Source organism: Anguilla rostrata, chromosome 3 (assembly GCF_018555375.3).
Source record: "Anguilla rostrata isolate EN2019 chromosome 3, ASM1855537v3, whole genome shotgun sequence".
NCBI lineage: Eukaryota > Metazoa > Chordata > Actinopteri > Anguilliformes > Anguillidae > Anguilla > Anguilla rostrata.
Genome location: NC_057935.1, coordinates 41870586 through 41896575, shown reverse-complemented (window position 1 = coordinate 41896575; position 25990 = coordinate 41870586). Strand labels below are relative to the sequence as shown.

General features: G+C 40.4%; 1 protein-coding gene across 2 annotated transcripts; it reads left to right on the top strand.

Moving 5' to 3' along the window:
* Nucleotides 1-904: 904 nt before the first annotated feature.
* Nucleotides 905-25774, top strand: LOC135250882 (MORC family CW-type zinc finger protein 3-like). Of its 2 annotated transcripts, none has more exons than XM_064327658.1 (18): nt 905-1028; nt 4749-4821; nt 7737-7869; nt 8790-9016; nt 9287-9443; nt 10842-10980; nt 12553-12681; nt 14043-14162; nt 14274-14365; nt 14638-14745; nt 15005-15133; nt 15585-15653; nt 17413-17446; nt 18106-18250; nt 18555-18621; nt 19378-20131; nt 23623-23786; nt 24196-25774. In XM_064327658.1, exons 1-18 carry the CDS (start codon nt 990-992, stop codon nt 24326-24328), a joined length of 2712 nt encoding a protein of 903 aa, XP_064183728.1. In that variant the 5' UTR covers nt 905-989; the 3' UTR covers nt 24329-25774. The 2 variants fall into 2 exon arrangements, with proteins under 2 accessions (XP_064183728.1, XP_064183729.1); XM_064327659.1 differs by lacking the exon at nt 905-1028 and adding an exon at nt 3446-3537.
* Nucleotides 25775-25990: the final 216 nt, after the last annotated feature.

Here is a 25990-nt window from a genome sequence, read left to right as displayed (position 1 = left end):
ACTGTACGTGCTGAACCGAGACCTCCTGAAATGAAACCCTGTGCCATTAAAGCTTTCAGGAATTAGTTAAACTGTAAATATCATCCACATGAAACATTAAGGCTCAAAGTTTTTATTTTTCAGAGTGCCTTAAATGATTAACTGTAGATATACATAAAGCTGGAAAGGCTACAAAAGTATGTACAGTGACATGTACACATCAACATACACATGTACACACATTAGGTGCACAGAAAATGTAAAAAAAAAAAAAAAAGTTTCTTAAAGTAATTGCTGTTCTAATGTCATTACTGTTGCATTTTAATGTTATTTCAATTCAATATATTTACTATTGTTAAGATTTCTGTTCAAACAACCACAAATCCACATTCACACACACACACGTACACAAATTTTAAACACTATTTCTTGTTATACCATTGTCAACTAAAAATTAAATAAATAATAATTATTGCTTTGTTCAGAATTATGGTTTTTCTGTCCAGTTTCACTGGCCCATTTTACCTGATCACGGCACGGTTGTCCTGGAAGGGGACATCTGACACTTAAATTATTACATAATTTCAACACTGAATGACAAAAGATATATGACTCCTATCATTCTATGTGAAAGAAATAGCCTACATTTGGAAGTTACGCATTACTTACATAACTATATTGATGGCGTCAAAGACGATTTGCCAAAAAGTGGCCGCCTACTGCCTATTTTAGATTTTCGGGAGAAAAAATTGCGTGTGACACATTTCAGCCATAGCTCACTTTTCTAGTCGTAGCCCTTGGAAAAGCGCATGGACCACGGTAGAATCATGTACAATCGCATAATGCAATCAAAGGTGGACTGGAAATCTCGAATCAGAAGCTGCATCGAGAGCCAACTTCAGGGTTGTTGTCAAAACAGACTGACGTACCGAAAGGGGCTGGGCAGTTCTGTGTATTGTGGTTTGATCGTTACTGGGATCGTTACTACTTTCTCTCCCACCTAAGTGAAAATGGCACGAAAATCTGCTGGAAATATACCCCTGAGCGCGGTAAGTGGAACAGAATGTCGTGCTCTATGATGTCTTGTAGTAGGGATCACATGCAGTGGGGAAAAGTTAGCGGTAAGCGAGCCCTTCTGTCGAACCAACTTCATCCTGTAACAACCCTGTGACCAAAGTTTACACTCCGGCAGTTTGTGATAAGCATATCGTAAAACCGAGGTAAAGTTGGTTTCATATTGGACATAAAACAGACATTCACATTCGGCATTTTGTGCCTTAGTTAGGTAATTTGTGCCTTAGTTAACAAATGTATTTTACTTGAATTCTTGAATTTTAATGTGTTTCTGGAATTTTAATTAATTGGCAATCTATACTTGTGAAACCCATAGGTTGTGGAAGAAGGCCAGGCATTAATAGAATAACTTGCAATTCGTTTGAGGTGTTTTTGTCAAATGTTGGTTTTCACAAGTAATAGATTGCCAATTTATTAAAATTCAAGAAACACACAGGTCCCTGATTATGCTTGTACTTTTACCTCGGCCCCTAACTAAGACACAAAATTCCAAATGTGAATGTCCAATATGAAACTTTACCTCGGTTATCGTGAAATGAATTGTAAGAAGACTACTGGTTAAAACAGAGGTGGTTATCTTTAGTTTGTATGCAGCCGTGTACTGTTTGTTAAGTCGTAAACTGGTGCATTTTAGGATCTGGATTCTCGTATATGTCATCCCATTAGCCAAATAAGAGGTTTAGTTTCCCACATTAAAATCATTTCTGAATGTTCGCTCCTTTCGGAAAGGAGCTACATGGTTTCACTTTCGTTTCACTGAAATTTTTCACAGACCATTTTTAATGCAGCCTAGGTTACTGCATATGCAAGTGTGCCGTTTACGGGTGAGGTCAGTGAAACAGATCACTCATATGCAAATTGGTGTAAACGAAACCTGCTTTGGTTCTATTCAAATCAAGGGCTGTTCAATTCGGATAAAAATAGCTATTGGCCGAACCCGCGTGGGTGTTCCTGGCATACTCACTCATAAAGGACGACCTTAGAAATACGTGAAATTAAAATTCAGTTTATTTCAGTTTGCAAATGACAGATTAGCTGTCCCCAGGCTCCACAGTATTATCTGTCATTTCAGCTCAGCAAATGGAGGAGGGTAACTTTGGTTGTCACAAGTGCCTACCAGAGACCACACTCCTAAACTGTTCCACAAGGACCACCATTTCCCTGCTTTCAGTAAATCAGTGATTTGAATGCACATGCTAGTAATTACTACTGAGCAGGCATCAATGACGTAGTGAGAGGAATGGCAATTGTTTAGCTTCACAGTCCATTGGGCTTGCCCAGTCAGATGACTGAACTGGAAGATGGACTAGGTCTGTTGAGTAATGGGCAGTATAGGAGATGTGACGTTGGGGATCGAAGCAATGCAAAGTCTTCCCTGCAGACTACACAGACAGCCACTTCCCCAGTGCAATGAAGGGGACAGTGTTCTGCTGTCTTTAGGATGAAACATTTACCTAAGGAGTAGTTCCCATACAGTACAACGTATGATAGTATCATTTCTGAATGCTCATGCACCTAACCCAATTTGGATAAAAGTCTTAATTTTAATGACTCACAATTTATTTTTAGGGGAAAGTGGAGTGATCAGTGTGTATTGTAACAGTGTTACTTTACATGTTACTGCACTCACTATACTAGATGTATACTCTCTTATCATGGGGATGCACTTGTTTCCTCATATTTTAAATGAGATCCTCTGCTAAATGAATGTAATGATCGCAGATATTTTGTTGTTGTTTCGTAATTCCATATTGATATTCCGACGTGACGTTTTTGCTGTCATGTTTCATATTGGACAGCTTATTTTTGCCACCGGCTGACATGTGACCCTCAGTTCTGGTCATATACTCTGACCTCGCTCTGCATATAATTCTGTTGCACACCAAGAGTTTTAGGGTCTTGTGCACCAATTGGGAGGAAGCCATAGGGACAGAAGTGTACCCTGATTGGTCAGGGATATCAGCCAGGAATTCAGACTTTAGAGCTGCCTGATGCCAGCTGATTAATCCAAATTAAAAAAACTCAATATGGTCAGAAACAGTCTGGGTCAGTTGCAGTGTGCTTATGGTGCATTCGGACGGTCCTCGTCAACTCGTAAAGTTGGAAATGTCCGAGTTTACCACCAGGAAATGCACTCGAACGGCCGACCAAGTGGTAAATACCAGTGGTAAACTTGGACAAGTTCCATGATACCCGAGTTTACGAGTTGTGACGTTTCACTGACCTCACCTTGCTTTCAACACATGGTGGGCATCTGGCAAACACATAAATTTATCATGTGACCAACAGTGGGTGATCTCATTGGTCCATGTCCTTTACATCTCCAGCGGACATACGTATTGTTCATGTGATAAATTTACCAGTTGCCATGACCGCCCGAACGCAAACACCTCATAAATATAATTTGATCACGTGATAAATTTCCAACTTTATGAGTTGACGAGGACAGTCTGAATGCAACATTAGCTGGAGTTTAAATCTCAGGTACCCCTGTTGAAACAACACTCTTCAAACCTGGTTGTATATCTTCTTTACACGAACGAGCAAATGCCAGTATAAAAGAGTGTCTTTTTATTGCAAAGGCACATCCTGTTGTTTGAATCCTTCTGGGTAACATACACCCACGCTTTAGACAGTTTTGCTTTCAGCATTTTGACTGAATTAAACAGTTGCTACCTTGCTAACAACTGGACAGATCGAGGGTGTAACGTTAGTACAGTCTGCTCCGAAATTAAGCGCCAAAATGTGCGTTGCGATTCGGTCCAGTAGGTAATGTTACCAGTCATATGGAAATCAACGCAAAAAAATGACTTATCAATTTTATATTATAGAATTTTAATATTATATCAATTTTCAAATTGACCGCTGTACCGTTTCTACTGTTAACTACTTTTCAACTAGGCTGCTGTAGCTACCCTGCAACAGCACATTTCTAAATTAATATTAGCTAGTACTATAGATCCTCTGTCGACATGCACACAATTAGTAGATCTGTCGTGTAGGCAACAGCCCATGAAAAACACTTCCATTTAAAAATATGACAAATACTTTAATTTATTTGTCATTCATGGTAAAGGAAAAATGACTGAATCCATTCCTATATGTTTCTTTCAGCTAGAATGTATGTGTGTTTGCATGTATTTATGTGTATGCATGTCTCACTCAACCAACACAGTACAAAAAGAAATGATATCTGAAGATAAACACATTTTCAATGTATAAAAATGGCAAGTTACTCACAAATACAAAGCTCTGTCTACATGTCATTAATTCAAACTTGCTAAATATTGGCCTGCTATTAAAAGTATTGATATCAAAATTAGGCTGAATTACAAGAAACAATATTGGCTATCATAGCTCTCACAAATTAAACAAGCTCTATTCCACAGCAATGCTACCCAATGTTTCCTATCTTATTTCAAATAACTTGGCTCTGTGTGTACAAACATACAATACATTAATGGGGCAAACATATGTCTGGTAGGTTTGGAAGATACAATATTTAATTTTTATCTGTATTTATTTATTTCCCCCAGCCTTTCTGCAGTGCGAATGATTGTATGTTTCTTGGTGTAAATGTCTGTTTGTAAATGTGATTGTTACATGCTGCTAAGGAGGTGTCCCCATGGGGATAATGAAGTATCCTATGTATCTATGTACAGTTTTTATTTTACCATTTTTCTTCTTTTTTGCAGATGAGCCCCAAATATTTACATACAAATTGTACCAGTCACACCTGGGCTTTTGGGGCCTTTGCTGAGCTCATCGGTAAGTGGTTCTGTCCTTTTGAATTTCTTCTTCTCCAGAGCAAAGATTAAACTTGGCAAAAAAAGAAGAATCATAAGAAAAATAAAATAACACAAAGATCAGTGGATTACAATATGTAGCTGCAAATTATAGAAAACTATATGTAGTAGTTCTATGCACTTTTCAGATTTATTGTTTTTAATACCTTGCAGTGAAGTGAGATAATTATTTAAATCAACCAGGAAGGCCCTGTATTTAGGCGTTTACTTGGAGGTTTCATTTTATGAAGACCAATATCATATTTAAAATCAGTCCAAAACATAGCTGTGTATAAACAGTTATAAAATAAACGTTCAATCAACTCTCCATTCATATTACAAAAGCTGCATTTATCCTCTACTCCTGGAATAAATCTAGAGATCACATTGTTGCATGGGTAACATTTGTAGATGATCTTAACTTGTTGGTGCAATCCCCTAGTGGCCATGACACCGGCATCATGAGATTGTTCAACTCAGACTCTTAGTGCTCCTGCAACCAAACTATGAGTTGAAAACACAAACCCTGTGTTCTAGCTTCATTAGTAGACGATTCAGGACAACTATGTCGAAGATGGAGTTTCTAATCGCCACCGTTGTCGCGCCTGTCCTCCATTTACCAAGCACCCCCTCCCTGCAGTCTCATCTGGAACTACAACCCCCACCCAGGACACACTGGACAATAGTGTCTATCTAGGCATTCATAAAAATATTCTTTCACCACTAAAAATTTGGATTCCGTCATAGCAACATAAAGCCAACAATAGCCAAAGGTATGCGAGTACAGCTGTGAAAAATGCTACTCATTGCTGATACACTGATATAAACAAGAGGAATTATAGGCCTAGTAGAATTATATTATAGCATTCTTCTATCAATATCTGTGACTAAGTAGCCTATGGCATACATGTAAAATCTTACCTTTGGTAAATTACACATAAAGATGTTCCTTTCAAGGTTCGGTGGTCATTTATTGTCTTCAACTATCCGTTTGTGAAATATACGCACATTTGTGATGCTTGAGTACCTTCCAAAATAGCTGTGCACAATGAGCTTTCTAAGGATGTATTATGTCTAATTTAACTTTTGGGATAGCATTTTATAGCGTAACCGAATGTTGTGAGTCATCATCGCTGCCTTACGCATTCACCCTGTGGTAGCAGTAAAAGACACTGTACCTGGCGAAACGTTATTAATTATTTCTTGGAAAATATTAGTCTTGAGAACTTCTGAGCATGGCTAAGGCATGTTAGCTGATAGAATCAACTGATACTGTTTTCTGGACCAAGTCAGAAGAGGAGAACAACAGCATTGGTTCTTTGTCTCTGTCTACTGATCACAGATAAGATTTCTTAGTCGTTATGTAAGTGTTACTGCTCAAAATATTTTGGTTGCATGCTTTATTACTGAAATTGAGTGTCTTTAAATAGGTTTATATAAAACACCACTGTTTTATAATAAGGATATTTCACACTGTAACATAAGCGTTTCTTAGTAGTTCAATTGGTAGTTCAGAAGGGTTTGTGTTTCATGTACCGGATGTGATGTAGGCTGGATCATTGCCAAAATGTAGTGGACGGGTTGAATATTGTTTGAATGTAGTCCCATCCCCATACAAGAAAACATTACTGTAGAGCACAGAAAAACATAAAAGATTTAATGATTACACATTTAGATACTGTACCACATTGTGTGATAATGTTTTGGCATTATTTTTAAATCTGATATCAATGTTTCATCTTAAACCTTCATAAGGGCCACATTTATATGCTTTATAATGGACAAAAAGCATTTTGGATATGTTTCTGGACCCCTAGATATTTTAGACCACTGTACTTGTAATTCCCACTTGACAATGATGCAGAAGTAAGTTTCTTGAGTCAAAACAGTTGATTTGTATAGAAATATACGATTATGTTGTGATTTACAGCAATGTATAATTTGGACATATTGGATAGATTTGGAGACACTGGGTACACTGCTTAATTTTTGCTTCATAGATCTTTAGTAAGTCTGCATATCCACCTTTAGATTTTACGCACTTGTAGTCCAAGAGTTTTTATCCAGGACATGTTGGGTCGGTTTCCGGTTTTGCTGGTCTGGTCCGGTGTACGAGCTTATACCGGTTTGATTTTATGCGAACCGACTGAGCCGGCATTTGTCATTATGAGACGTAGCCTATTTACAAATTAAAAAGTGGCCTACATCAACAACCTGTGCCGACGGCGCTAAATCAAACTTGTATTGCATTAGTAATAAACAATATGACAACGTGCTTAACATAATATTACATTTGTTTATAAACGGAGCCACTGGTGTCTGAAAAAACAAAAAACAAAAAACAAAAAAAACCCCCGACATTTATTTTGCCTATTTGTATAGCTATTTCCGTGGATAAAATCGCATTCATTATTATTGTTTTCTGTTAAAAACATTTAATTAATATTCATGGAGATAGCCAACTACTTGCAAGTTAGATGATACCATCCATTAATTGTCTTACAGAAATAATGTTATTCTGTAACCATCTGTCATAAACTGAAGTTTTGTTTCTGTTTTACATCTTTGCTGTTCCAAATAAAACATTTGTATAAGGAAAAATTAATTAATTAAATATTATGAACAATCAACAACACAAATGTCAGGCACTGAAAGATGACTGGCTCAAAGTAATGGGAGTAGGATAATTATTTTGTTGTGGTTCAAGTCTGGGTCATCGCCCATTTTATATTTTATAATCTTAAAAGTCTTGTGCATTTATAGACCACAGTGTATCCCCCCCCCCCCCGGCATTTTGACTTTCTTTTTCTGCCTAAAACATAGAATCCTGCCTTAATGTGACCAGTAATTTCTGAGGAAAAATTTGCATAGGCTAATTGCCCATCACTGTGTTCTTAGACAATGCCTACGACCCGGACGTCAATGCCAAGCATCTATGGATTGACTCGACTCGAATAAAGGACAAGGAATGTCTGATAATCATGGACGATGGGGCTGGGCTGGACTATAACAAAATGCTCAAGATGTTGAGGTCAGTAACAGCCAACAGGGTAATCAAAGGAAGTTGCAGCAACACAAGAGGAATATGCCTCCCACTGTATAGCCCCTTTCACACATTGAACCCACAGTATTTCTAGATTCAATTATCCAGGATTGGTAGTGGTTTTCCCTGTTCATGCACAGGTCTCCTTTTTAGAAAAATTCTGTATTGAATCTGTTCACACAAGACATGACTGTTCCGGATACATGAGGCAAGGCAGGATGTCTACCCTCTGAAGAAATGCAGGACAAATGTTTACGTTGCATTAGTTTGTGTTTAACACAGCCAGATATTTCATTGAATAATACTATTGGCAGAGATTTAAATCTTTAGCTCAGTTGTATGTGGCTCTAGCCAGCTTGCTACATTGGGTAAAAAAGCAACATAAAACTGGAAGAGCCTGACACAGATGTCTACCAGGGAGAAGTATAGCATAGCACACCAGCAATTTTGTAATATTGTTCTTACAATGGACTAAGCCATGTCAAGCGAGGACAGTGACACTGCACTGTTTCTTCCGTTCCTAAAATACATTTTCTAATTTCCCTCACAAAATCATGCATTGCAGCTCCAATATCTTCTATGTACAAAGTCTCATTTGTGCAGGTATTGTCGAGAGGACAGATTCAGTTAAAGAAGTTATTAAAGAAATTGTGCCCAAAAGGTTTTATGCAAGAATGACTTAAATTTTGTGTCCTATTTCTGGGAATGGTTGGCGATTGGTTTAGTTGCACACATAGAGTGAATACGTAAGATGCATGAAGGCTTGCATGCCTCTTTGTATGTGTGACAGTTTGTTGTGACTGGCATTGCTGATATATCCGAAGCACACCTTAATTCTTTGGAGAGAGTCAGTGCCCTGTACCCATGCCACTAACCTGATCCCATTATCCCTCTTTATCTCCGCTCAGTTTCGGCTACAGTGACAAGAAGACAATTCGGGGTCATGCCCCCGTGGGTCTCTATGGAAACGGGTTCAAGTCAGGCTCCATGCGTCTAGGGAAGGACGTCATCGTCTTTTCCAAAACCCAGGACATAATGAGCGTGGGCCTCCTGTCCCAGACATACCTGGCAGCCATTCGGGCTGAGAATATTGAAGTGCCAATTGTCACTATCAAACAAGATGGAGAAGACAAGAATATCCTTTGCCAGCATTGAAAACAGAAACAGAAATGGTTTAAGATGCTTCCTGGTAAAACTTCCCTCAGAAAATTTGGCTGCCTATTGACCCCCCCCCCCCCACACATCTGTCTGGCTACGTAATCCCTTGCATCCCTTTCATACTTTGATTGATCAGGTTATCACTGCAAATGAGAGGTGAGTTCCCAGTTAACCTGTCTCGTTTGTAAAGGTAAAAATGCAGGTGTCTGACAATTGCAGTTCCATCCTCCTTGACACCTGACCTCACTCAGCATTGAGCCAGGCGATAGAGACAGCCTGGAAGCCATTTTGAAACACTCCCTGTTTAAAACAGAGAAGGAGCTACTCCAGGAGCTGCAGGCCATCAATACCATGCCCCCCATGGGCTCCACGGGAACCAGGATCATCATATGGAATCTGCGCAGGTGAGGCCTGATGATTAAACATTCTAAAAATTTAAAAGAATGGAAGAATTATATCGTATTACATACAAAAAATTACAAGTATTTCATTATGGGGCATATAATGGTCTATAAATACAGAAATATGAATTAATATATATTGAAATTTGAATTAATTTTAATTCAAAACAACAGTCTTTTGCTCATTAAAACCAGCCGTTATGCTTATTATATATGTGAGTAGAAAAAATGTATTATTTCTGGTCAGTGTAAAAATGGCTATGTGCAAGAGAGTGTTTGATATTCAGACCCAAACTCCAGTCATCTATTGCGCTTACTACATATCCTGCTGTTATCAAATGCTATTATGATGTAGTGGTAGTGGTGTAGTGGTAGTAAGACTATTTTGGGTGTAGATTCAGTAACTATGAGAACTGTGGTAACCATCCCTGGTCCTGGAGATCTACTGTCATGTAGGTTTTCACTCCAACCCTACAAAAAATATTCAACCGCTAGAGATCTTGTTGAGCTGCTAATTAGTAGTTGCAGGTGTGCCAAATTAGGCTTGAAATGAAAACCAACAGGATGGTAGATCTTCAGGAACAGGGTTGGTTACCACTGCTCAACAGAGTGGAAAACACCAACTGTAACTGTGGCACCATAAACTGCGAAAATAATAGCCTGAAAACATAGCCCATTGTCTGGCATGTCAGGTATTAATCAGACCATATGATTAACATTAAACCCTCCTTCACCATAATATGTATTCACATATGGAATTGTAATTTTTTTGTTTTTTAAAGGAGACCAAATGGTCTGCCCCCCTTTTTTATTTTTGACTTTATTCAGACAGGGAGAAAGCAGAGAGGGTAACAGATAGAGAAGGGATCACTGCTCAGAAGGTGCCAAAGTGAGGGACTGGACCACCAGCCACACAGGGGGCTGTGGTCCAGCTGTCTTGAGATTAAGCCGCACTACAGGCCCCACAAATCTCATTAGGATTAGGACATTCTGAAACTTTTTTTGGGCTTTTAGTATTGAATTAGTGCGGGGCTGATTGGTGTGGAAAGTGTATGAAAGTGTCTTTTTTGTCTTGGGACCAGGGCTTAAAATGAACTTTTTGACTCATTAGCCAATGTGGCTAGTTGATTTCAGAGTTACCAGCCACTCTGGTAACAATTTCAGTAAACAATGTTTCTTTTGATATAATTTTAACAATATAGCAGAGAGATTAACTATGTCCATTTGCTCATATTTACTCAAAATGATAACGATTACAGAGAATAACATTGAATTTTATTTGTATCAATGTATTGTGTGTACTGTATTTAATTCAGTCAAGAAGATTATATTGCCCAAGTGCGTAACTAATATGTGTGGTTCACACTTTTTTTTTCTTTTACTTTCGTGTATGTGTCTTAGCTCCAAAGATGGGCAGACGGAGTTTGATCTCAAAACGTATCGGTACGACATTCAGATCCCACACGTGGACTCGGGTGATGTTAACAATCATCAGAACACCAACAAGAACTCAGAACCAGAGAGCCGGTACTCATTACGTGTGAGTATTACGGGGGGTAAGGCACGTGTGGGTTTCACGCTGCTCTATTGCATGGAGCTGAAAATTCTGTTATTTTAAGTACACGATTTCTCAAATAAATTTTGATATTTGTTTGTTAATGGGCAAGAGCAGGAGAGGTGTGAACTGAATGAAATGACTGAGAGTCCGTTTTTTGGTTCTCAACACTGGCAGGACCTGTTGGCGTTAGACAGGTTTTTTTAAATTCCTCATGCCAATTGAATAAAGGCTTTTTAAATATCATTCCTTCCTCCAACGAGAGTACCTTGAACTGCATTGAAGTAAGCCCAGTTTTATACTTTTTGCACTGAGGCACCCTTCTTTGCTTCCTTTGACTGTTAGGACCTGTTTTGTCATATATATATATACAGTTGAGGCCAAAAGTTTACATACACCTAGGCTGAAGACAGTCAAACTCAATTTTTCACAACTCCACACATTTCATGTTACCATACATTTCCATGTGTTAAGTCAATTAGAGTATCTACTTTTTTTCATAAGATGTAATTTCAAATAATAGTTAAGAGACAGGTTTATTTCAACTGTTTTGTACTATATCAGATTTTCAGAGGGTCAAAAGTTCACATACACTTTGTTAGTATTTGGTTGCATTTCCTTTTAATTGCTCAACTTGAATCAAATGCTTAGGGTAGCCTTCCACAAGCTTCTCAGTATACTTTACCAGAATTTTTTCCCATTCCTCCTGACAGAACTCGTTTAACTCAGCCAGGTTTGTGGGCCTCCTTGCTCGAACACACTTTTTCAGTTCAGTCCATAAATATTTGGTGGGATTCAGGTCAGGGCTTTGTGATGGTCACTCCAATACTTTGACTTTGTTGTCTTTAAGCCATTTTGTTACAACTTTGGAGGTATGCTTTGGATCATTGTCCTGCTGTAAGAACCAGTTGCGACCAAGTTTTAACTTTCGAGCTGATGTCTTCAGGTGTTGCTGCAGTATTTCTAGATAATCCTCCTTCCACATGATGCCATCAATTTTCTGAAGTGCACTAGTCCGTTTTCCAGAAAAACACCCTCACAACATGATGCTGCCACTCCCATGCTTCACGTTTGGGATGGTTTTCTTCGGATTTAAAGCCTCACCCTTTTTCCTCCATACATAGTGCTGATCGCTATGGCCAAAGAGTTCAATTTTTGTTTAATCTGACCAGAGAACACTTCTCCAAAAGGCTATGTCTTCATCCTAGTGATCACCTGAAAACTTTATTCTGACTTTTTTATGCTGGTCTTGGAGTAGGGGCATCTTCCTTGCGTGAAAGTCCTTAACCAGTTCCTTTGTTGTTGTCTTGGGGTTCAGTTGAACCATTCAGACCAAAGTTCGTTCAGCCTTGGGAGTTAATTTGTGCCTCCTCCTTGAACGATGCAGTGTCTGTGTGGTCCCAAGATTTTTTATATTTGCATACAATTGCATACAAGGGTGGATTTTTCTCCTTAACCCAAGGAGTTCTACTGGCAGTGCCAAAGCCAATGACAGACTTGCTGTGACTTTTTACTTTCGACATTAATTCTTCTTCCCTCCTCTGGATGTGGATTCAGGCGTACTGCAGCATTCTGTACCTGAAGCCCCGAATGCAGATCATCATCAGGGGACAGAAGGTCCAGGCTCAGCTGGTCTCCAAGAGTCTGGCCCACACCCGCAAGGACCGATACACGCCAAAATTTCTGGTATCCTTCTTTTGCCGTACAGTTTGCCCAGTGGGCTCAATTTCTGATCTGTACTGCATGTGCACATGTGATTTAGCTGTGTGACTAGGGTGGATTCAAGAAAACTTAGGCAACTTTTGCATGCTGTGACACCATATACAGTTATCCTGTGAAAATGAAAGCGCTGGCTAAATGTTGGTCTTAGACTAGGGTCAAATATGTATTTGTTTTGGATTCAACTATTTTTCTACACTTTACTGATCTGGTCTGGTGTATTGGAACCAAAAGAAATAGCGAAAACCTCGCCTTCTGGTCATATTGGCTGGCTCAATTACACCAGGCAAGATCAACAGAGCACAGAAAAGTATTTGAATCCAAAAAAAGAAAGTTTTTGACTTAAAACAAATACATATTTGACCCAAGTCTGCTTGGTCTTGTGTCATTTTCATTGGTGGGTCGATGTTAGATCAGCTCGTTGACATCCCAGGCGGCTCGTAAGTACGGTCCAAAATTCAAGCACAAATCATCAGAGTTGTCCCTTACAATGTTCCAGAGTTGGTCTCTGATTTAGGCTGCTGAAATCATGTGTATGATACCACATTTTAGGGCTCCAAGACAAATTTGCGGCAACATTATCCTGGAACATTAGCTAATTAATGCAATAAACTGCAACCAAACGCAAACCCAAAGTTTTGTAGTGCACTTTTAACCAGGTTAATGCACAGTACTGTAGGACCTCTGCTTTATATTTGAATGCCGTCTGTTGGTTGGCAGCAGAGCTCATGCTTTTGTGACTGTTCAGATGTGCAAATATGAATAAAACCAGATAGGACTGATGTTTTTGCATTTTCAGTTTACACCTAAAGGCATTTCATGAGAACTGTACAGTTACGCAGTGTGATAGTTGTCCCTATATAACATAATCATATGTTGTCCCTATTCTCTGAACAGTCCTGCAAAGCAATTTCTGTTAAAGCTACTCCACTGTGCAGCATTACAGTCAGCAATCACCCACTACATTTCTGAACATAGCCTATAACTTCACACTCATTTTTAGAATGGACTGGACTTCAGCTTTTGGTTTTGGCTGTAATATTATATTCTTTTTGGTTGCAGCTATATTTGGGCCCCGGTGATATTTTTGGTGGCTACGGGGTTCCAGAATGAGGCTTGTGTTTAAATAGCAGCCGCATCAAAAATGTTACCATCAAAGCTGCCGAACTGCCAACACAATGGATTTGTTTAATATGTCTGATGTTTTGTGGATGTGTGTGCATGAGAGTGGCCCTCTTACAAAAGTTTCAAGAGCAGATAAGTGCAGAAAATACTTTCATGGACACCAAAATGTCATTTGATGTTGTTGCCCTGAACTACTTCTTCAGATGAAGCCTATCCCCATAACTTTTGGGTACGGCACCAAAGACAGTGGGCATTACGGCATAATGATGTACAACAAAAAGCGACTGATACGAGCGTACGAGCGAGTTGGCTGCCAGCGCAAGGTGAGAAAATGTTTTGCTGAATTTGATTAGAGGGTTGATGGAAAAACTACACATGGTTAGTGCAGCGGATCCTTTTTTTATTTGTTTGTGAATTCCTCTGTTTCCACAAAGGGGAATGGTGTGGGAATTATCGGCATTATAGAGTGCGACTTCCTCACACCAACGCACAACAAACAGGATTTTGATGACACAGAAGAGTACAGGTAACCAGCCCTGCTTTGAACCACATTTTAAATGTCTTGTACAGAGTGAAATCCTCAAGCCAGAGTAACAATGTTAATTTCTCCCTGAAAATTGCCCCTTGGTCTGAAGTATCTCCCAGAAAATTCCAGACTAAGGGGATTCATACAGCGGTCTTGTCTTGCTTGTCTTTTAAAAATTTCACCCCCCACTCTTGATGACCCAATGCATCCCTGTTTTTCCAGTGTCCCCCTTTTTGTGTTACATATAGAAATCAGTTCTCTGGTCATTCCAGGAAAGTAAAACATAAGCTGGGGGAGAAGCTGGAGGAATATTGGAAGCAAATGCGCCATACAAAAAAGAAAAAGAATCCCAACTGCAACATGGAAATAGAGGACATGGAGTGAGTGTTCTGCATTATGTATTTGTTGGGGGCACATGATACTGAAGAAACTGACAAATATTGAACTTTACATTTCTGCACATTTACTGAAGAGTTTCAGGGTTTTGGGTTGGGGTATTGTACCTTGTTCAGTGTTATAACAGAAATGGCCAACACAAGATTCAAACTTGCCACCAACTGATTGCACATGCCCCTTTTTATGCCCTGTAAACATGTAGGTCACATCCTGTATATAGGCAATATGCTTGTTTTGTTCTAGGAAATCTCCAGATCAGAACTGGGCCCAGTGTGAGTCATGCCAGAAATGGAGGAAGCTGCCAGATGGAATAGATGCCAGCAAGCTGCCTGATAAGTGGTTCTGCTACTTGAACCCAGACCCCCAGTACAGGTGATGTCCGGTCTCCTATGATTATATGTAGTGCCTCCCCTTCTGTCCTTGTTGGGGCTGTTTAATGAAACAATACAGGTGCCTCCCTGCTAGAAATCAAACCCATATCCTTATTTTAACCACTAAGCCAGCTTGTCTTGTGTGTTTTTATTTGTTAAAGCCTTAGAAGTTAGTAATGATTGAAGACTTTGTGAAACCAAAAAACAATGTTGCCATATGCTATCAGTGAGTCATGGATTTTAACCAATTATTTATGTTATGGAAAGCAAAATGGTTTCATTGGTTCAAACAAGAGCATGATTAAGAACTCTACTCTTTTTTAGTTCTACCCTCACTCTAATTTTCCCACTACCAGAATTACTTCAGTTTTTATGGTCTTCCAGTCAGTTAATGGGTTCTTCTAAAACCTGTTGGTTTGTACATTCCTGTATTAACGTGTATGTCTATGCAGGAACTGCGAAGCAGAAGAAGAGCTGAAGGACTCTGAGGATGAGCAACCATACAAAAAGACCTATAAGCAGTGAGGATATTTCCTTGTCCTTTTACATGTTGACTCACCTCTGAGCTCACTCTTAATCCCTTTGCACAAGCCCCCTAGTGCTCTGCATGCTGGCATGCCTAGATTGCTCATCTCAAACATTTGTTGCTCCTGCAACCAAACTATGAGTTGAAAACAGAAACATGTCAAATACGGAGTTTCGAAGCACCATCATTGTCACGCTGGTCGTTCATTTAACAACCATCCCCTCCCTACAGTCTCATCTGCAACTACACCCCCCACCCATGACACACTGGACAATAGTGGCTATCTGGGCATTCATAAAAATTTTCACCACTAAAAATTTGTATTCTGTCATAGCAAGAAGATATACCCAACAGTCACCCTAGATATGCCAATACAGCAGTGAGAACGCTGCTCACTGAATAACGAAATAACCAAGACAAATGTTTATACCGTGTCATTCTACTGTCAATATCTGGGACTAAACATGGAATAAATATACAACCTTACAACCTTGCCATTGGTGTTATGCATAAAGATATGCCTTATGAGTCTGAGTTGTCATATATTGTATTGGACAATTCGTTTGTGAAATATACACTCATTTGTGACACCTGGGTACCTTCCAAAAAGGCTGTGCGTAATGCCGCACATGTTGTTTAAGGTGTTGTCTCCCTTTTTAGTACAATCTGGCTTGAGTGACAATAGGGCTGAAATGTCTGGTTTCGGAAGTAGAAATACCATTCATATTTGCCATAGAGAATTTGATTTGTCATACATTATATATTAACCATAAAAGGTAGGCTTACCATGAGCTAGGAGATTGTGAAACAATGTCATATGCTCCTTTAGAAGCCATAAATCGGACCAATTTCAACTTCATTTTTAAGAAATTGTGTTTTAATCACAAATTCCCTGTTAAAGTACTATGCTAACCATGACTAAAGCATAGCTTTAGTTTAAACGAAACTACAGTGTAGCTTTGCTCACAAATGATAAAAAGGTCAGGAACTACAGCATAGAACAATATAATATAAAACACTGATATAACATTACGAACAAGAAATCACTAAAGAGAAAAATGTAATTAACCATATATGTAGTTGAAACTGAAATAAAATCATAAATGTGGTTGAAACTGATTGAAAGTGAGGGGAAAAGGATACGATTACATCACTCGCAATAGTTTATGGGATGGTGTAGTTCATTCCCTCTTTAAAAAATGTACACAATCTTGTACCTTTGCCTTTTGTTTTGTTTTTCGAAGATTTTTTTGGCTCTGAATCATTTTTATAATGTCATGACATGAATGTCAAAACTATATTATCTAGCGTATTTCTGAAATGTCTATGGAGACATGAATGGGAAATTTACTTCCGGAACCAGGGCCGCTGAAAACATGGGCAGTAACGTTTCAGCTCTATTAATTTATTAATAGCGATTTTAAAAAAATGGAAGAACCCATGTAATGCAGTACCTATGTAATGTACATCCTACATAGTGTATGGCCTACATAGCGTACACCCTACAAAGTGTGTTACCAGGGAGCACACAGGAACCTGGAATGCCGTAAGCCCTGTTCTCTCCCAGTGGGACACAGCCAATCATATCCTGCCACTGCAACTCCCAATAGAAACTGGCGAGTGACATCATATTTTGTCTGTATGCACCAGCCTCACTGCATGTTTAATATCTTCTGAGAGAATTTGGATGAGCTTCTGTAGTTTCAGGATTAAAAAAAAAATTCAGTATTTGAAACCTATTTCCTGTTTTTCAGGGAGGAGAAACAGCACCAGGAGAACAGACAGCAGGTGAGGTGTGCATGTGTATGTGTGTGTCCACGTGCATGTGTGTACATGTGTGTGTGTGCGTGTGCATGGATGTGAGGGAGCACAATAAATGCTATAGTTAAACATACACTCTGTCCTGCTGAGGGAACTACATGCAGATGGTGTTGCTTGGCTGAATTTGCTGTAGGAAAAGCAATCTGATATGTGCCTTAGTGGGCTGGTTCCGCCCCCTTGAGTCCGAGTTGCGAAAGTGAAGATCTTCTAGCAACAAAATTGCCATAGAAATGTGCTACACATTTGGCTAGGGTTGTAGATAGTAGAAAGTATTTATCTGTTGCTGTTGTATTCATTTCGGAAACTATGCTGAAGAAGTTTGCGAAGCTCAGAATTTTGTACACTCTGAGCTTTAAGCTCTGTGCATTTGCAGAAGCAGTGGTTGCATAAAAAACTGATTATGAGATCGGAACCTCTCCCAAACTCCCCTCAAGATCTGTGGTCCATAGTCCCCTAATCTATAAATGTTACCATAATGCCAGTATAATGCCTTTTGGACCCAACTGTTACCACAGTGTTAGCATCCCTTATTAGGAATTTTAATTTTACTGCAAATTTGGAAAAAAAAATTTGCAAATCACAAGTTGAGTAATAACACTGTCTTCGGTATGACTAACACTCCACAGAATGCAGAAGGTTCCGTACCATCACCGAGCACTTCGAGTACACATTCAACACACAGTGGTACAACCTTGTATCACAGTGGTACAACAGCAGGAGGCAATGTGACCCACTTCACCCCTCCCACCTCCACTCCTCTCAATAGTTCTGGTAAGAACAGCCACTGGATGACAAACCTATGAGCAGGGCTGGGAGCCTGAAACTCAGTTCTGAGTGCGCAGGTAGTGCTGAAGATTCTACAAGCAGTTGAGCAACAAAACACCGGAAAATGGAAGCACAACACAGTCAGATAATAGACAGCACAACAGTCAAAATTTAGAGCAGCACAACACAGTAGAACAGTTGAGCAGTAGAGCACAGTCGGACAGTAGAGCGCCACAACAGTCAAAAGGTAGAGTAGGATATGGTCAAAACGTAGAGCAGCACAACATTGTCTTCTCTCTTCTGTTTTCAGGCCCCAGGCCCTCTGCCCAAAGCACACCTCACAGCTCTTCCACATGCTCCAAGCCCACACACCCAAGGTAGAGCTTGAACTGGGTTGCACTGTAAAATACTGTACATGCATTTTGGTAGGTTATGTAGGTTTTCATTGCGAGGAATGGTTTTTCTGCTTTGTTTCCTCAAACACGGCGGTTCAGTGAAGGAAAGATTTGGAGAATTTTCCAGAACTGTCAATTATGTGTCACCATGTGGGACTACGGGTCACATTCTATCCCAAATCATGGAATGATTCTCTTTTATTGGTGATAAACTTAAATTTTACTGCATGCCAACAGACTGATCAAAAGTATTCTGTTGAGGAAAGAATTTTGATTTTTCTGTATATAAATCTTTTTGTGGTCTACTGTAGATGCTGGACTGACGGACATGCACAAATTCAGTTGTGTAACTGTTTTTAATGAACAGTGGGGTTGGTCCAACACACTGATCAGGCAGAAAACAGACAGATAAGGGAGTGTAGGTCTGTCAATATTTATCCTCCCATGTTATTTCATAAGCAGGGGAACAGCAGTTCGTTTCTAGTCTACATGCATTTTCAAATTATGGTTGTACCTGCAAAACATCAATGCGACACACTTTTCTGTAAATATAAACGCTTATGTTAATGATGTTGTATTGGACAGCTTGCTACAAAAAATATGGCATCTGATGTCTTGAGTATTGAGTGCCTTCCTTCTGCTGAATAAGTAAAGGAATTAAAGGGTGTAACGTTTTTTAGAAGCAAATGCAGCCTTTGCAAATATTGCTGGACGTATTAAATCACTTTCTCCCTTTAGGAGGCTGTCGTTGACCCCAGAGCTGGTAAAAAAAAGGGCCAGGGTGCAACTCAGTGATGAAGCCCTCGCAGAGGAGTCCATGGAAACCAACACCACAGCAACAGCCGCCTTCGCTCCATCAGCGGTGCGTCAGCAGGTGTCTGTTGAGACCCAAACTGAAGGAGTGGCCAAGGTGAAGGAGGAGGAAGAGGAGGAGAGGACATGGAGCTTGAGAGAGGATGTGCCCAAGAGTTCAGAGCAGATGCAGCTCCTGGAGAGAGAGGCCAGGGAGCTCATGGATTCCAGCGGGGGAATGCACCCCCTCCTGGATATGCAGCAGGATGGGCTGTTGGAGCAGTGGGAGATAGCCAGTAAGGAGAGAGACCAGTACAAGGAGCAGATGGTGACAGCCAATCAAGAGAGAGATCAGTACAAGGAGCAGATGGAGAGAGCCAATCAAGAAAGAGAACAGTACAAGGAGCAGATGGAGACAGCCAATCAGGAGAGAGACCGGTACAGGGACCAGGTGGATACTGCTAATCAAGAGAGAGACAAGTACAGGGAGCAGGTGGAGACTGCCAATCAAGGGAAAGACCAGTACATGGCACAGGTAGACAAGCTGATGCAGGAGCTGCAGAAAATGAGGACAAGCAGCGTGAAGCAGGAGCCATGTGACCAGGCCCACGGGGGAGAACATGACCTGGCCCTGCAGATAGACTCCATCCTTACAGATTTGGACTGCTGCAATGAGGAGAGGGACCAACTGAAGAGCAAGGTGAGTGTCCAGTATCCCAGTGACCACCATTGCAACGTGGTCAATTCTGTCACTTCTGTCTGTTTTATTAGGGTTTTCTAAAATGTGATTTTTCAAGAGTAATTTTTCATGTGATGCTACAGTCAAATGGCAAAAGTATTGGGACAGTGACACAATTTTTGTTGTTTTGGCTCTGGACGGATTGTAGCTTGGACGGAGTGTAGCACAGTGGGTAAGGAACTGGGCTTGTAACCGAAAGGTCGCAGGTTCGATTCCCGGGTAAGGACACTGCCGTTGTACCCTTGAGCAAGGTACTTAACCATAATTGCTTCAGTATATATCCAGCTGTATAAATGGATACAATGTAAAATGCTATGTAAAAAGTTGTGTAAGTCGCTCTGGATAAGAGCGTCTGCTAAATGCCTGTAATGTAAATGTAATCTATGCTCCAGCACATATATTTTGAAATAAAGCAATGTGCTGGAATATGAGGGTAAAGTGCAGACCATCAGCTTTAATTTGAGGATATTTACATCGAGGGATCCATGTAAGAGTTACAGCCCTTTTATACAGGAGAACAAATAATTGGACACTTAGCTGCTTATCTCTTTCTTGGCCAGATATGTGTTTTTGCAATATTCATGAACTAGAAAGCTGACAAAAGAGTTGCTGATCTAGAGATCTCATGATCCAACACCACCTCATATGTGAAACATGGTGCAGGTAGTGTTATGGCTTGGGGATGTATGGCTGCCACTAGAACTGGCTCACTTGTCTTCATTGATGATGTAACTGATGATGGCAACAGCAGAATGAATTCTGAAGTGTACAGAAATATGTTGTCTGCTTAGATCCAACAAATGCCTCAAAACCCTTTGGACAGCACATCACCTTACAGCAGGACAGTGACCCCAAACATACTGCTTAAGCAACCAAGGAGTTTTCAGGGACAAAAAGTGTAGTGTTCTTGACTGGCTAAGTCAGTTCTCCTGTATCCAATTGACCATGTGTTTCACATGCTGAAGAGTGAAGGCAAAACATCCCAGAAACAAACAGGAACTGAAGATAGCTGTAGTACAGGTCTGGCAGAGTATCACCAGCAAACATACCCAGTGTCTGGTGATGTCTATGGGTCACAGATTTTAGGCAGTCATTGAGAGCTAAGGATTTGCCACCAAGTACTAAATATGATGAAGATATTGGAGAGTGGTCATGCTTAATTAGTATCAATCACAAGAAGAGCTGCTGTGAGTGAAATCCAGCACCCTACACTGTGTTTATACCCTCAAATTCTGCATTCTAAACTTTTTTTTATTTGTTTACAAAACAAGGTGGTTTTCAATGTGAACCAGTCAAAAAGATAGCCCATTTCATGTGAACAATCAACAGTGAGATTGACCTTGTGTGTTCACATAATGGTACCTTGCTAGATGTGTTGAGAGAGAAAGAGCTTCATTCGTGGCAGATAAACAAACTGTTTTGGTGCTATGTAATGTGAAGAAGAAGAAAATAAAATCGGCTAAAGCTTGCTCTGAAAATAGAATAAACATCGGCGCACAATTAGGAAGGTGGTGAGTGCTTTGGGAGTGGGTGGAAGATGGAAGCAGAGCTCAGATTATTCATGCTGAACAGGTAGGTCACAATTTCAACACTAATTTACCTGGACTGTCTGCTTGCCTGCCGATTAAGTTAGTTACGTTCAATGTATTTAGCCACCGAAATGTCTGCTTGCGTTATCTGGTAGGTGAAGTTAGGTAGTTTACCTAGGCTGTCTAGGTAAGCTAACATTACCTGTTGGACCAATCACGTTAACTTGAACCGGCTAGAACCCTGCTTGCCAGCTGTAGACAGTATTAGTTGTTGTTCACACAATCAGACTCCCAAAGGGTCCTGTATCTGTGTCTGGGCTAAGGCTGCCCAACACATAACTGCAGCCACATAACTGCTTGACTTAACAGCCTATTATAAAATTACAGTAGTGTGACAGGAAGTTACTTAGAATATAAAATGCTACAACATTTGAGAAAGTTGCCTACTGCAGCGTTAAATCTTCTACACTTTAACCTCATTTTCATTGTTTTAGATGTGCTGGAGTCCTGAGCCAAAGCAACAAAAATTGTGTCACTGTCTCAATACTTCTAAATTTCACTGTATGCTGTCCTGCCAAGTCTCTTGCAAACATTTTTTAATCCCAAGAAACTTTCCCTGGTTAGATGAAAGTGGTCCAGTGTAAGTTATATAGTTCGGAAGCTGGGGTACCTGTTTTTTAATTGAATTTAAGACCCAATTTTAGGCTCCAAATACTTTTCCAATCTTGATTAGACCTCTAGGGCTATGTTTCATAGGGAGTGTGATTTGAGTGAAGATATTCATAATGTACATACAGCTGTCTTTACATATCTTCCAGGGTCAGAATCTGGCTTCAAATTTTTTGTCTCTACCTTTTTTCTTCTCTAACCCTGAACATCCTGCCTATAACCCCTCCTTCCTGACTATAAACCCATCCTCCTGACTATATCTCCTCCCTCCTGTCTATAACCCCACCCTACTGACTATAACCCCTCCCTCCTCACTATAACTCCTCCATCCTGCCTATAACCCCTCCCTCCTGCCTATAACCCCTCCCTCCTAACGATTACCCCTCCCTCCTGCCTATAACCCCTCCCTCCTAACGATTACCCCACCCTCCTATTACCCCTCCCTCCTGCCCATTGGCTGCAATTAGTTTATAAAACACTCCTGGGAAAGACACCCTGCTACCTCTCAAACCTCCTGCACATTTCCGACAGCAATTACCGCTTAAGATCCAGTGATTTCATAATGCTCATCATTCCAAAAGTCCGTACTGTCTTTGGCCGTAATTCCTTTCGTTTTGCCGCTGCAAATGATTGGAACACACTACAAAACACACTCAAACTCACAGCTCTCACATCTCTCAACATGTTCAAACAAAATCTGCAACAGGTCATAGTTGACTGCTGCACCTGCTGACCAGCCCTCTCTTCACTCTCTCTCCCGTTACAACTGTACAAAGAATATCCAGTAAATCCAGTAACACCTAGTGTTTATTTATTGGTTTATTGATTTTATTTATTGACTTTTGATTTATTTTATTTACCTATGCCGTCTTTTGCCGTTTCGTATGTACTGTCGTGTCATACTGTATGTTGTACTGTACTGTATCTGTACTGTATGCGTCGTTTTGTGCTGACTGTGTTTATTTTACCTATTTACTGTTGCTGACGCCTCTTGGACAGGTCATCATTGTAAATGAGAATTGGTTCTCAACTGATTTTACCTGGTTAAATAAAGGTAACAAAAAAATAAAATAAAATAACCCCTCCCTCCTGCCTATAACCCCACGCTCCTAACGATTACCCCTCCCTCCTGCATATAACCACACCCTCCTAACGATTACCCCACCCTCCTGCCTATAACCCCACCCTCCTAATGATTGCCCCTCCCTCCTACCTATAGCCCCACCCTCCTGACAATAAACCTTTCCTCCTCAGCTGGAGAGTTTGGAGGCAGAGAGAGGAGCTGTCTTTTCTCAGTGCGAGCAGCTGAAGAAAGAGCTGGATGATCTGAGGGAGGCTGGGAGCAGGGCCCTCAGCCCCAGCTGTGCAGAAAAGACTGGGAACAGTCCCAGCAGGCCTGGATCAACAGAGGCTGAGAGGTAAGAGACTGGCATTAATGCACACAGCACAAGAGCACAAGCTTTTTAGTTTTTTTCTTAGCTAATGCTTCTCTTGAAAGATTTTTTGAATCAGTTTTATTCATAAATGTTGATCTTTGAGAAAAGGTTCACATTTCTCAGCTGACCTGCCGTGGTCTGGGAGATAGTAATATAATCAATTAGCTTGCAAGCACAACAGTGTAAAAGCATGGCTATTAGATTTTTATGTGCAACAGGTGTTCTTCAGAACCAGCTTAGAAACAAGAGATTTTGAGCAGCTGTTTGTAAATATACTGTAGTTCTATATGCTATGGCATGCTATGGTATTCCTAGTCTGGGAAACCGAGGTTTACTTTGAGTCTGGATAGCAGGTGTATTTTCTCATACGTGTTCTTTGTCCGGTGGAAAGGCTGAAGAACCTGCGACTCAGTGTGAGCCGTCTCCTGGTGATCCTCATACCAGAGCTGGACCTGGGCCAGGTAAACTACGACAGTACTGTCATCGAAGAGATCCTGGAACAGTACATAGATGGTGTCAGTTAATGTGAAGCCACATAGATGTGCCATAGAGCCAACCCACATTTTTTGAGAAGGAGCAGGTCCCTGTCACTCCAGCTCCTTACCACCACAGGGAGCTGGCCAGGAGTGACCACCGACATCACACCTTTAAACATTTTGATTTATTTTTTAAGTGCCTTTATTTATAATGTTAAATATGTAACTTTAGTTTCATACATCCTGTGCTCTTTGTGTATTGCATTGTATTGTACTGTGCCTTTTATAATTGTGGAAGAGCATGTAATCTCGAGTTTTGTTTTTATTTGTTTTATTTTTTGTGTGGCTTTTTCAGTGTTTTATTTGGATAGAACAATGTAGAGAGACAGGAAGAATTAGGTGAGAGAGAGGGAGAGATGTGCGACAAAGGTCGGCGGTCGGATTCGAACCATTGAGCATTTGGATAGCACTCTACGGACTGCGCCACTAGAGGCCCCATAATCTACAGTTTTAACTGTTTAATTTAACAATTCTTTCTTAATTTTATCTTTTGATTGGTTTTCTTTCTATAATTTGCCAAGCACTTTGGTTAACTGAAAGCATTCCTCAGTTATGCCTCCTTTTCTTTTCTTTTTTAAAATTTGGCACCCAACGTTGGACTGAACATGTCTAATTCCCACCCTAATTTAAAATGTCCAGTTATCTGCTACCGCAGCCACGTTCATGCATGATCCCCACTGCAGATTTGGGAGAGCGTAGACACATGCATGTTCTCTGAAACACGTGGTGTCACCAGCTGCTTCTTTTCACATCACAGACTACAACTAAATGTGTGTAGAGTGAAGTCGGAGGAAGACCTTTCATATGCGGCTTTGAGGTGCAGTTCGTGGACGCCTGAGCGACCAGCAGGGTTCACTAGAGAGCAATTTAGCTAAAACCCCTGACTGACTGAACTTGTCTGATCATGTCCAGTTCCCACCATGATTTGGAATGCGCTACTGTCTGCAGCCGCACTCATTCATGTTCTATCCCAACTTCCAAAACAGGAGAGTATAGACAATTGCGGTTCTACTCCAAATACATGTTGTGTCACCACTTACTTTCACACCACAGACTACAGCTAAGCTCTTTTAAAGTGGAGTCAGAGGAAGACCATTCATATGCGGCTTTAACATGCAGTCTTCAGGCGCCCAGTCAACAGTGGGGGTCACTCGGTAGCGATGAAATGTGATCCCCTAACTGACTTTACCCTCCCATCAACTGGGCATCGCCCTGTGGAGCTACTGGCCACAGTCAGCACTAGCATAGTCTAGTGCTTATTCCAGCGTTTCAGTATCTCCTGAGTCCTGAATGCTTACTGTGTGTTTGTCTTATCAAAGTCTCTGTTGCTGGATTTTTGACACTTCACTAGGGTATGATGGTATCTGTTTGTTACCTGTTACAGAATTAACTTCTTTGTTTAACCACTTAAAATAAATACTTTTATTGATCTCATATCTGTGTATGGCCTATGTATGTGTGTACATTATGCAGGGAAGAGAGCTTGGAAAATACACCCACATGGAACCATGAGTATTGCCATGGGAACGAGCATGCAGTGCTCCTGGTGTTTATGTACCAAAATACTGTTCTGCCTTCTACCTTCTACCTTCAGTGTGATCGCTTTACAGTTGTATTCAGCTACCAAGTTAAAAAATATTACCTGTCCTG